This window comes from Arvicanthis niloticus, chromosome 5, assembly GCF_011762505.2.
Source record: "Arvicanthis niloticus isolate mArvNil1 chromosome 5, mArvNil1.pat.X, whole genome shotgun sequence".
NCBI classification, from domain to species: Eukaryota; Metazoa; Chordata; class Mammalia; order Rodentia; family Muridae; genus Arvicanthis; species Arvicanthis niloticus.
The window spans coordinates 97792588-97804471 of NC_047662.1; the positions used below are offsets into that span (position 1 = coordinate 97792588).

General features: G+C 49.8%; 1 protein-coding gene across 1 annotated transcript in view; it reads left to right on the forward strand.

Moving 5' to 3' along the window:
• The first annotated feature begins 287 nt into the window (after positions 1-287).
• Positions 288-11884, forward strand: part of Trim14 (tripartite motif containing 14) — a 20256-nt gene continuing 8659 nt past the window's right edge. The window contains exons 1-4 of the mRNA XM_034502450.2: positions 288-540; positions 2251-2346; positions 8172-8405; positions 9786-9948. Of these exons, the coding sequence (XP_034358341.1) occupies positions 340-540; positions 2251-2346; positions 8172-8405; positions 9786-9948 (694 nt within the window). The 5' untranslated portion in view covers positions 288-339. The remainder of the gene's footprint in view (positions 541-2250; positions 2347-8171; positions 8406-9785; positions 9949-11884) is intronic.

The window sequence follows — 11884 nt, forward strand, 5'->3', positions numbered from 1 at the left end:
GGGCAGGCCACACCACCTTCCACGCATCTCAGCAGTTTGCCAGAAGCCAGAAGCCCAGCATCACCAAATGGGAAGTCCACCTTCTAGTGAGCCCATCCGTGCAAGCACCTGCGTTCCTATCTATATAGTGGCCTCCTCTTCCTCAGGGCATAAGAGTGGGAGGACGCTGAGCTGCGAATTCGGCACTAGGCGGCACCAAGCATCAACTCTCCAGCAGGTCATTGCCCCTCCAGCCAGCCACTGGGAGCTCGGTCGCCCGCCCCGCCCCAAGCAAGGTTTCGATTTCTGCAGCAACCCACGCCGGCCTCACTGCAAAGAGAACGGCGGTTGCCACTGAGAATGGCGAGCGGGACTGCCGAGGCGCGGGCGCCCAATCAGCCCGACTGGGCGTGTGACTGGCGCTGTCCGGAGCACGTCGAACGCCCGGTGGAGCTCTTCTGTCGCCGCTGTGGCCGTTGCGTGTGCGCGCTCTGCCCGGTTCTGGGTACGCACCGCGGCCACCCGGTGGGCCTGGCCGAGGAGGAGGCTGCGCGCGTGCAGGTGGGAAGCCACGAGGGCGTGCACCGCAGGTCTGGGCGGGCGGAGATTGAGCACAGGAGTAACCGTCGAGGGAGCGCCAGCCCAGGTCTTACCGCCAAATCCCGTTAGGACGGGGAAACTTTAGAGGGCCCTGAGGTCCCCTAGATAGTAGGTAAGATCGGGAGGCAGAACCTCATGGGAGTGCAAAGGTTGCTCAAACCACCAGCGAAGCTTCCCAAGATTGGCTTGGGGTACTGGGAGGCTCAGGCTGGTTGGTACTCACACGTTCCTTACCGCTTCTGCTAGGGCAGCTCTCCGACCAAAGTCGAGGGCGCAGGGGACAGTCGCCTAACAGAGCACCAAGGAGGATACGGTGGGGAAATTGAGTTTAAAGCCAACCTGTGCTGTGTAGAGAGACTTTCTCAAAAGACCAGATTGTAGAAAAAGAAAACCGTAGGTATGCATGTGCTGCATGAGGCCTGGAAATGTCTCTGGACCCTGGAGTTTATAAATGGCCATTCTGAACTGGGGCCTGATGGCCTACATTATTTTGCAAAGTCAAAAAGGTCCTCTTCCTGACTTGAATCCGGCTCCTCCCTCTATGCAAACACCATTGTCCCCTCCCCATCCCACCCACAGCAGATGCTTGTTAATCATAGCCTTACCTTCTATAGAAAGATGGCAGCACACCCCCCCCCCCCCCCCAGTGCAGAATCTATTCTCTTCTCTGTATCTGAGGAAGGCAAGCTTCCTCATGGAGCCCATGGTGGAGCTCAGTGAAGGCCAGAAAACAGAACTTGGGGCAGGAAGCCACACAAGCCTTTCCCAGGGAAGCGCCATTAGATGGACATGGCCTTGGAGGGTAAATAGAATTTCGTGGAGTCCTGAGACAGAAACCCTGTGGCTGGAGGTGGAGGGCCCAAACCGGAAAGCTTAGGCCACCTTGGACAGTGGGTGGCTTAGGTGTCGCATAGTAGATGACTATGTGGAGGGCTGACCCCCTTCCCTGCTCCCAGTTTCCTCTCTCAGTAAAGTCATTAGCCACCACAGCAAACGCTTGTTGGATGCTAAAATGGCAAAATGACCTGCATTGAGCATGTGCTGTTGGCCAGCCCCTCAGATATCATCCAATCTCCACAGCATCCCTGCGTGCAATGGAAGAATGGATTTTGAGCACAGAGTGAGGACTAGGACCTAACTTCATCCTTCCTCTACAGCTCATATGCCTCCCAGCGTCCTCGGGCTTCCAGCTCTCCCCTGGAAACTGGCATACCTTAGTATACTCCTGGCTGATTAAGAGTTCAGACGTCCACCCGTGTTCTTAAGAGTTAGGCTCAGGTGCCAAGTGGAAGACAAGCTATAGAGAAGGCTAAGGTGGAGAAATGGCTGCCCTCGGAGGGAAGAGACCTAAACCAGGTATTTAGAAAAATAGCTACTTCTAAAAGCAGACATAAAGAAATAGGAGACAAGAATCCAGGTTGGGGGCATCCCTGACAAAGGCTTGAGACCCAGAGAGTCTCTGCTGACTCCTGAACCTCACTCACCACTTGACTTTGGACAAACTTCCCACCTTCAGAGCCCCAGGCACTCCTGCTGAAAAAGAAGTCAGGGTCAGCATTAGTGAAGTGGCCCAGCGGGTGGATGTCCGGTTGCCAAGCCTGGAATTCAATCCCTGAGAGCTTGTTAGCTTGAAAGTGACAGTTTCCCTTTTTCTCCTGACCCCTCTCACAGAAACTAATCCAGGACTGTTTAGAGTGTTTGGCAGCCAAGAAGAGGCAGCATGCTGACAACACAGCCCAGTTGGAAGACGCTGGGGAAAGGCTCAAGGCAAGTGGCCATATCTTTTCTTCTCAAGGTAGATGTCCACATAACCCCCAGGGTCTAGGCATCCCTAGTATGGAGCCCCAGGAAAACAAGGACTAGCCTCAAAACAAGTTGGTAGCGTTTGGAGCACCTATGACATAAAGGGTCTCTCTTTTTTTTTTCCCTCGGTTTTTCGAGATAGGGTTTCTCTGTGTAGTCCTGGCTGTCCTGGAACTCACTCTGTAGACCAGGCTGGCCTTGAACTCAGAAATCTGCCTGCCTCTGCCTCCCAAGTGCTGGGATTAAAGGTGTGCGCCACCACCGCCCGGCTTAAAGGGTCTTGAAAGAACACAAAACTATGAGTTTCAGTTCAAGATCACAAAGGAAGCACACATGCAGGTGAGTGGCCCTAAAGGTCTGTTTCACGAGCTTTGTGAAAACTCAGCCTCTGCCTCATACCTCACTGGGCAGTGGTCCAGCTTCCTCACATCCACCAAAGCCAGGGCTCAATCTTGCACAGTAAGGCCAGAGGAGCTTGGTCCTCCATCCTCACACACCAGAGGAGCTTGGTCCTCCATCCTCACAGACCAGGGGAGCTTGGTCCTCCATCCTCACACATCCCACATTGCCATAAGGAAAGCCAAACAGCTCACAGGGCAGGCAAGCAACTACTAAGGTTCTTGGCCATGGGACATAAGTCCCTAAATACACTCTTTCTTCAGCCTTACCACTTTATACAATGTTATTTATTTTATTGTGTACTACAGATTGAACCCGGGGCCACACACATGGTAGGTAAGTGTTTTTCCCACTGGGCTATTTACATTTCCAGACCTCTCTTTACTTTGTTTGAGAATGGAGTGAAAATGTGAAATTTTTATTAAAATTGGAGTCTCTACAAAGTCTATTTTTAAAAAGGATTTTATTGGCATACATAAACTATACGCGATGATGGGTTCTCTACATTTTCAGACACGTATAGAATGTGTTTTGATCACATTTACCCACCTCCCTCCCTCATCTCCTCCCACTGATTCCCAGCTAGCCATCCTCTGTGCACATGGGTACCAACGAGTTCAATTGGGGTTACATAAAGAATCATTTCTGTCTGAGGCAGGGTCTTATTAAGCTAACCAAACCAGCATCGCACTCACTCTGTCTCCTGCTGGCCTTGAACTCGTGAGCTTCCTGTCTTACCTTCCTGAGTATTTGGGATTACAGGCCTTAGTTAAGGCCAGGATAATTTGGTTGGTTGGTTGGTTGGTGGTTGGTTGGTTGGTGGTTGGTTGGTTGGTGGTTGGTTGGTTGGTGGTTGGTTGGTTGGTGGTTGGTTGGTTGGTGGTTGGTTGGTTGGTTGGTTGGTTCAGGATCTCCACTACATAGGCCAGGATTACTTCAAATCCTCTTGCCTCAGCCTTCTGGGTTGCTAGGATAACAGGTATGCACCACCACCACCACAGAGGACTATGGAATTTGCTCCCCCATCCCTAACATCTATTATCAATCAAAGGACAACAGGTCCTGGTGTTCTGGGGATCTTCAAAGGTCACATCAGTGGCCCTAGCTTAATTATTAATGGTGACCCTCCCTTAGGTCTTCAAGAGCAGGACTGGCTGGGCATGGTGATATACACTTGTAATCCCAGCATTTTCTGAGGCAAGATCAGTCCGTTTGAGGCCAGTCTGATCTACTACTGAGTTCCAGACCAGAGCATAAAACAAGACCACGTCTCATAGATAGATAGATAGATAGATAGATAGATAGATAGATAGATAATAGATAGATAGATGATAGATAGATAGATAGATAGATAGATAGATAGATAGATAGATAGATAGAAAAAGAAAAGGTAGGGGGGCTCACGAGATAGCTCAGCACTTGCTGTCCAAGCCTGGCAACCTGAGTTCAAGCCCCAGACCCCACAGTAGTAGAGAGCAGACTTCCAAACGTTGTCTTCTGACCTCCACACACAGCTGTCCTCACACACAACACACACATACAGTAATAATAAATAAAAGTTTGAAAACAGCAAGGTTCTGGGCTCAAAAACGATAAATCGGTTCAAAAGGATCCCGCAACTGATCGTAGAGAAGCGTCTCCCCAGGCTTCGTGCATGAGGGCGTCAGCAACTCTTAAAACATTTTACTTTGAAACATTTCTAGATTCACAGGAAACTGCAAAGGTCCTGTGGAGAAATATCCTGTCCCTTCACTTAATCGGCTAAGGGTTACTTTGATGACACCTAACTGTCCTTCAGTGCCAAGCGCAGAATCTAGCAGTGTCTATGTCAGCTCAGCACATAAGTCTACATGCATGCGGTTTATGATCATTGTTTACGTATATCTGTAAACCATGTCTCTGCGTGGTTAGGATTAACATAGCTGGTAATAGGCCTTGAAATAACTGATGACCCCGCTTTGCTATTCTAAATATGGACTCTTTATCTGGATGTGGAGGCTCACACCTGCAATCCCAACACCCAGATACTAAAGCAGGAGGTTTGCTGCAAGTTTAAGGATAACCTGAGGTACATAGTGTGTTGTGTGGCATCCTGGCCATATGACGTGAGATGACTCTGTCTCGGGAAGAAGGGGCCAAAAAACCAAACCAAACCAAACAAACACCCATGGATGACACTCACTTATAATTCCACAACATGGGAGGCTGAGATCCAAGGATCACAAGTTCAAGGCTAGCCTGAGCAACATTACTTCCAAATTTATGAACATGGGATGTCCCTTGGTTTATTTAGGCTCCTTTGTTTGATCAGTGTCTATAGTATTCAACATATTCAACACATAGTATTCAAACTCTGTATGTTTTTAAATCTATTTTTAAATTTATTTTAGTGTGTGTGTGTGTGTGTGTGTGTGTGTGTGTGTGTATCTTTGTCATTGTGTCTGCCACATGTGTTTGGGTGCCCACAAATGCCAGAATAGGGCATTAGATTGGTCAGAGCTGGAAGTGCATGCAGGTGGTTGTAATTGCAGAGCCGGCCAGTGTGGATGTGGGTGCACTCGGATCCAAATTGAGGGCCTCTGCAAGAGCGGCGCTCTATACCCCACTCAATCCCCAAAACTTTTCTCAGCTTTTTACATCAGACAGGGCACAGACATTCTGTTGAACACTGTCTGATGTATATGCATGTGATCATGGGGGCCAGAGGTCAACTTCCTCAGTGTCTTCCTCAGTCACTCTCCTTGGTTTTTCAGACAAGCTCTCGCACTGAATGCAGAACTCCCAGGTTTGACTGCGGTGACTGGACTTCAAGCGCCAGGGCTCCAGTGATCCGCCTGTTCTCTGCCCCCTCAGTACTGGGGTCACAGGTGCAATCTGCATTTCCCAGCTCTTTTTTTTTTTTTAAATCATTTTTATTTTATGTGAATGAATGTTTTATGTTTATGTATGTTTATGTACCACATGTGGGCATTGTCTGTGGAGGTCCTGGAAATGGAGTTACAGATTGTTGTGAGCCACAATGTAGGTGCTGGGAAGCAAATCCAGGTCCTCTGTAAGAGCAGCAAGTGTTCTTAACTGCTGAGCCATCTCTCAGCCCATGCCCAGCTTTTATGTTAGTCCTGGGGATCCGAACTCAGGTCCTCATGCCTGAGCAGCAAGACGTCTCCCTAGCCCCTACGCTCTTTTTTTTATTTCTTTGTTTAAACAATTTTATTACATTTTATTTGAGAGAGAGAGAAAGAGAGAGAGAGAGAGAGAATGTATGAGTATGCATGCTGCAGCCCACATATGGAGCTCAGAGGGCAACTCACAGGGGTGTAGATCTCAGGGATTCCATTTATGTTGGCAGACTTGGTGATAAGTGCCCTTTACCCACTTTCACAACCAGCCCTTGTTTAACCTTTTTGTTATTTTGAGACAGGGTTTTTCTGTGTCCCCCTGAATGTTCTGGAACTAGCTCTGTAGACCAGGCTGGCCTTGAATTCAGAGATTCCCCTGCCTCTGCTTCCTGGGATTAAAAGTGTGCGCAATTTATGCCAAGTTTGGGGTGTTTCTATATGATCTAGGCTGCTCTTGAAGTCACTGTGTAGACAAAGGCTTGAATTTATGATAATCCACCTGCCTCAGACTGCTGGAATTGCAAACAGTTCACCAGAGTGCCCAGGTTGCCTTGAACCTTAGTTCTCCTGTTTCATACTCCCAGATGCTGGGAGTGCAGGCATGTGCCGCTATGTCATACTTTGATACTTTATAAATGGGAGAGAAAATGGGGAGGGGGAGGAGAGAGAGAAAGAGAGAGAGAGAGAGAGAGAGAGAGAGAGAGAGAGAGAGAGAGAGATTGCATGGGCAAAGACTGCTTATTGCCTGCTGAAGCAAACATGATGAGGGATTTAGAATGTGCAGTCTGTCACATAAGAGATGCATGTCTAAGCCAGACAAAATGGTACTACTCCCTATAGTCCAGGCTGCATGAGAAGCTGAGACAAGAGGACAGCTTGAACCATAGAGTTCAAGGCCAGCCTAGGCAATGTCATGAGACTCTCTCTCAAAAAGAAAACAAACAGTAAACAAACAAACAAACAAACACAAAACACCCAGAAAACAAAGCAAACAAAAATAGTCTTTCAAGCCTACCTTCGTGTAGCTGATCAAATGCATGGGGGTAGGCATGGGGGAATCCTCTGGTTGAATACTTGCCTAGTGTGCACAGACCCCTGGGTTCAGCACCCATAGGTTTCCATAAAACCGGGGGGGGGGGGGGACCGAATACCTATAATCCCAGAACGAGGGAGGGAGAGGCCAGAATTTCAAGCATCAAGGTATCCTCAGTCTCGAGTTCAAGGTGAGCCTACTCTACATGAGAATCTGTCCTAAAAGGAAAGCTGGACAGAGAGAGCATGGTCAGTGCAGGGAGGAGACAGAAGAGCCAATCAGAGGTGCTCGAGCAAGAAGCCAGCCCAATCTGCAGCCAGTATCAACTGGGCTGAGGGACCCCTGAGTGGAATATACAACTACAGCAGGCAGGTGGGTCTCCTGGGAGCCCACCCAGCTCCAAACTCAGTTCAGTGTGCCATCCAGTTTCACTTTGACTCTATGGGACCCAAACTGGCAGCCAACTTCCTTATTATTCTGTCTGTCTCCCCAGCCCTCCCTCCCTCCCTCCCTCCCTCCCTCCCTCCCTCAAGTCTTCCTCCCCAAGGTTTTTTTTTTTTTTTTTTTTTTTTTTTTTTTTTTTTTTTTTTTTGCTTTTGTTTTGAGACCCAGGCTGACCTTGTACTTCCTGTGTAGTTGATAACAACTTTGACTTCTGATCTTCTTGCTTCTACTTTATTGGGGTGCGTCACCATATCCTGTGTGCCCAGGGCATGGTGCATATTAGGAAAGCTCTCTACCAACTCTGCTAGGTGCCCAGCTCACAAAGGGAACATTAAGCCGAGCACAATGGCACATACCTTCAATCCCAGCACTCAGGAAGGGAACTGATGCAGAAGAATTGGGAGAGGTCCCTGCGCTACCAAGAAAGACATTGTTTAACAAAGAGAAGAGGAGGAGAAAGAGGGAAGAAGGAAGGACGGTGTCGAGAAGGCTCTTTAGCTGGGTGAGGTGCTGCACACCTTTAATCTCAGTACTCGGGAGGCAGAAGCAGATACTTTGAGTTTGAGGCCAGCCTGGTCTACAGAGTGAGTTCCAGGACAGCCAGGGCTACATAGAGAAACCCTGTCTCAGAACCATTTGCCAGTGCTTAGAAAAACTTTCTTCTTTATGAGTGGCCTCTTGCTTTGACCGGCTTTGACCTTGCCTAGCTCATTCTGTAGACCCTGTTTTCCATTCTAGACTTCCTGGTTGACCAATGTCTTGTCTACGATTGACTTTTTTTTTTTTTCTTTAAGGTTTATGCAGACTCAAGTAAAGCCTGGCTGACACAGAAATTCACAGAACTCAGATTACTCCTTGATGAGGAGGAAGCACTGGCCAAAAACTTCATCGATAAAAACACCCAGCTCACCCTCCAGGTGTACAGGGAGCAAGCCGAGTCTTGCAGGAAGCAAATTGAGGTCATGGATGACTTCTCTACCAGGGTGTGGGGCGTCAGCCAGGAGCCCAACCCTGTTCAGCTGCTGCAGGTATGGGCTCTCTTATCTCAGGCCACCACCTGCTACTCACTTCGTACCTGGGTCACTGCACCACTGAACACAGTCTTTGCACACTCGGAGAGTACACAGAGATGTCCCTGGCCATCGGGTAGACTTTATTGCTACCACACAGGTGGTCAGGAAGTACACACTGCTAGGATAATTACTGTATATCTTGGATTATAAATAGTTCTAACAGCAGCCTTTCCCAGGGCCCCCAAGATGCAGGCATTTAGTGAATTGTCTTAGTCAGTGCTCTATTGCTGTGAAGAGACACTATGACCATGGCAAAAAACAAAAAATTTTTTGAGACAGGGTTTTTTTTTTTTCCTTTTTCTTTATTTTTCTTTTTTCTTTTTTGGTATAGCCTTGGCTATCCTGAAATTAGTTCTGTAAACCAGGCTGGCCTCAAACTCTCAGAGATTCACTTGCCTCTGCCTCCCAAATGCTGGGATTAAAGATGTGCACCACCACCACCCAGCTGACCATGGTGACCTTATAACAGAACATGTTTAATTGGGGCTGGCTTAAAGTTTCAGAAGTTTAGTCCCCATTGTCATTATAGCAGGAAGCATGGCAGCATGCAAGCAGACGCAGTGCTAGAGAAATAGCTGAGAGTTCTACTTCCAGCTCCACAGGCAGCAGAGTAGAACAGGAAGAGAGTTTCTGAAACCCCACAGCCCGCCCCAAGCAACACACTTCCTCCAACAAGGCCACGCCTCCCAATCCCTCTCAAGTAGTGCCACTCCCTGATGACTAAGCATTCCAATATATGAGCCTATGGGAGACAGTCTTACTCAACCAACACGTGAATCTTAGCTCAAATATTTACTAGAGGTCTGCAGTAAGGCTTCTGGTAGATTTGGGGCTAGGGGAAGGGGGACTCACTGGGCTTACCCTCTGGCAGAATCATAACCTGTGTCTGGCCAGGATTGGTGATGTGTGCCTGTAAACCCAGCATTGGGGAAGTGGGATCGGGAGTTCAAGGTCAGCCTAAGCTCCATAAAACCCTGTCCCAGCAAAACAAAATAAAACAGAATGGAATCTAGGTCCCCACATATTGAGGTCCATCTGCACTGCAGCAGACCCTCACCGTGGCCTGGACTTTAGAGCCGTGGCCTGGTCATTCCTCTTCACCAGGGCCCTCCTAGGCACCCTGTGGGAATGGCAGAGGAAGGGAAGAAGAAAGGGAGAGAAGCACGGGACAGGGGGGCACCGGCAGCTCTGGTTGCAGTCTCCCGAGGCTCTGCTCTGTGACGCAGCTCATCCAGACCATGGTGGCCAGGCAGAGTGGCTCCTTGGGTATGCAAGAGAGGCTAGATGCAGCTTGCAGTCCCTGGAGCCATTTTGACCCTGTGCTCGTCTACACAGGCATACATAGCCACCAAGCCAGAAATGGGACAGCAGATGAGCCCCTCGGAGCTGAGCCACCCTGTGCCCCTGTCCTTGGAGCCTGTCAAGAACTTCTTTAAGGAGTTTGTGGAAGCCGTCAGGAGCGCGTTGCAGACACCAATGGACACTCGCCTCAAGGAAAGTGAGTTGCTTAAGACCGACTCTGAGTCCCTGCTCCCTGTGTTGTGCGCCTGACAAAAGCCGCTTAAGGAAGGAAGGGGTTATTTTGGCTCATGGGTGCAGCCTGTCGTGGTGAGGATTCATGGCCGCCGGAGGGTGAGGCCACTGGTCTCACCACATCTGCAGCCAGGGAGCAGAGGGAGATGGTTCTGGTGCTCTGTTCACAGTCGCCTTTCTATCCAGGCTGGGACCCCAGCCTCTGGCATGGTATGTCCCACACTTAGGACAAGTCATCCCAGTCTAGAAACTCTCTTGAAGATCTTCCCAGAGACTTGTTTCATGCAAACTTAGATCCCAAGTTGACAATCAAAGCCAGCATACCCCACTTATGCCTTACTCAGAGAAACAGAGATAGCTGACAACTTAAGGCACAGGATGCTCCTGGCTTAGTGTCCAACCCACCCCACCCCCACCCCTACTACTTGAAAATGGAACCCACCCAGGGCCTCAAGCATGAAGCAAGCAGATTCTCTGCCCCTGGGACCCATCCCCAGCTCTCTTTGTTTTGAGAGCTTTTTTGTTAGGTTGCTCAGGCTGGCCTTGACCTTTCAACCCACCCGATTCAGTCTCCTGAGTAGATTATAGGTGTGTGGCACCATGCCCCGTTCCAACCCAACCCATCCTTAACAGCGCTCTCTCTCTCTCTCTCTCTCTCTCTCTCTCTCTCTCTCTCTCTCTCTCTCCTCAACCACCACCTCCAGGGCTGATCGCAGCAACACCTTGCCAACTCTTACCCTCCTCTTCTGCCCAGCACCAGTCCCACCACCCCTGCAGGTGGCTGACACAGGCTACACACTAGGAGCTTTTTCAGTCACTGGCTCACTCCCTTCCTTGTCACTCGACCTCTGCCCTACACCTTCCAGGTCCTTGACCTGCCTAGGGTTTTATGAGATGGACACAAGAGCCCCTCCTCAAGCACAGTCAGTGCCTAGAGGGCAGTACCCATTTGGGGTCCAGCTCTGAAAGTACCCACAAAGCCTGAGGCAAACTAGGTCCTCAGAGGTCCCCCCCCCCCCAGCACTGATTATGTGCCCCTCAGCTATGGTAGCAGTTCACTCTGGCAGAACACTGGCTGCATGCTTGTTCTGGATCTGGACCACCATTTCCAGTGCTCACAGCCCTGTGAGGGGAAGACAGACACCATGTGTCTTGGGCCACAGGAACTGCTGTGGGGTAAAATAAAGCCAGACAGAAATGAAGAGCCATTTCATAGCTGGCACTGAGGAAGCCTCTCTGAGAAGGTCCCAAGGCAAACCAGAGTGTCATTCTGTAGGCCCTGGAGACCTGATGGCAGGAAGCACGGGGCTAGGGGGTAAGGGGGAGCACCTGCTCATGCAGACCACAGTGTGAAGTCACCATGGGAGCACACAGCTGGGAAGTCATCCTGCTGCCTTTTCCAGTGCACCTGGTTTTCTGGGGCCCCGTTTCTGAAGCTGTATATTGGAGACCCTGCTTGGGAGCCTGCTGTCCAGGGTCAGGCTCAGTCAGCTCCATCTAAGGGTTCTCTGCGTTGTTGCTGTGATCCCTGGAGGAATGTGCTCCAGGCACAAGGAAAAACAAATGCAGAGGTCCTGAGGGGACTGGAGAGTGAGCTGTGTTAGCTCACAGGAGGGTGAGGAGAGCTGGGGTGGAGGAGAGGCAGGGGACCAGGTGTGTCTTGGTTTGCTTTCTATTGCTGCCACAAACCCTATGACCAAAGGCAGCCAGGGGACAAGATTTATTTCAAATTACAGCTAACAGGCCATCACTGGGGGTGGCGAGGGCAGGGGAGAGGTGTTAGTTGTTAGAAAATGTCCGACCGCAGTTCAGAACAGACCACTCCAGACCACACGGTTCCAAGGGGGAAGAGGTTTATTTAGGAGATAGGGCAAAGGTGGGGAGAAGAAGGTGGAAAGGTA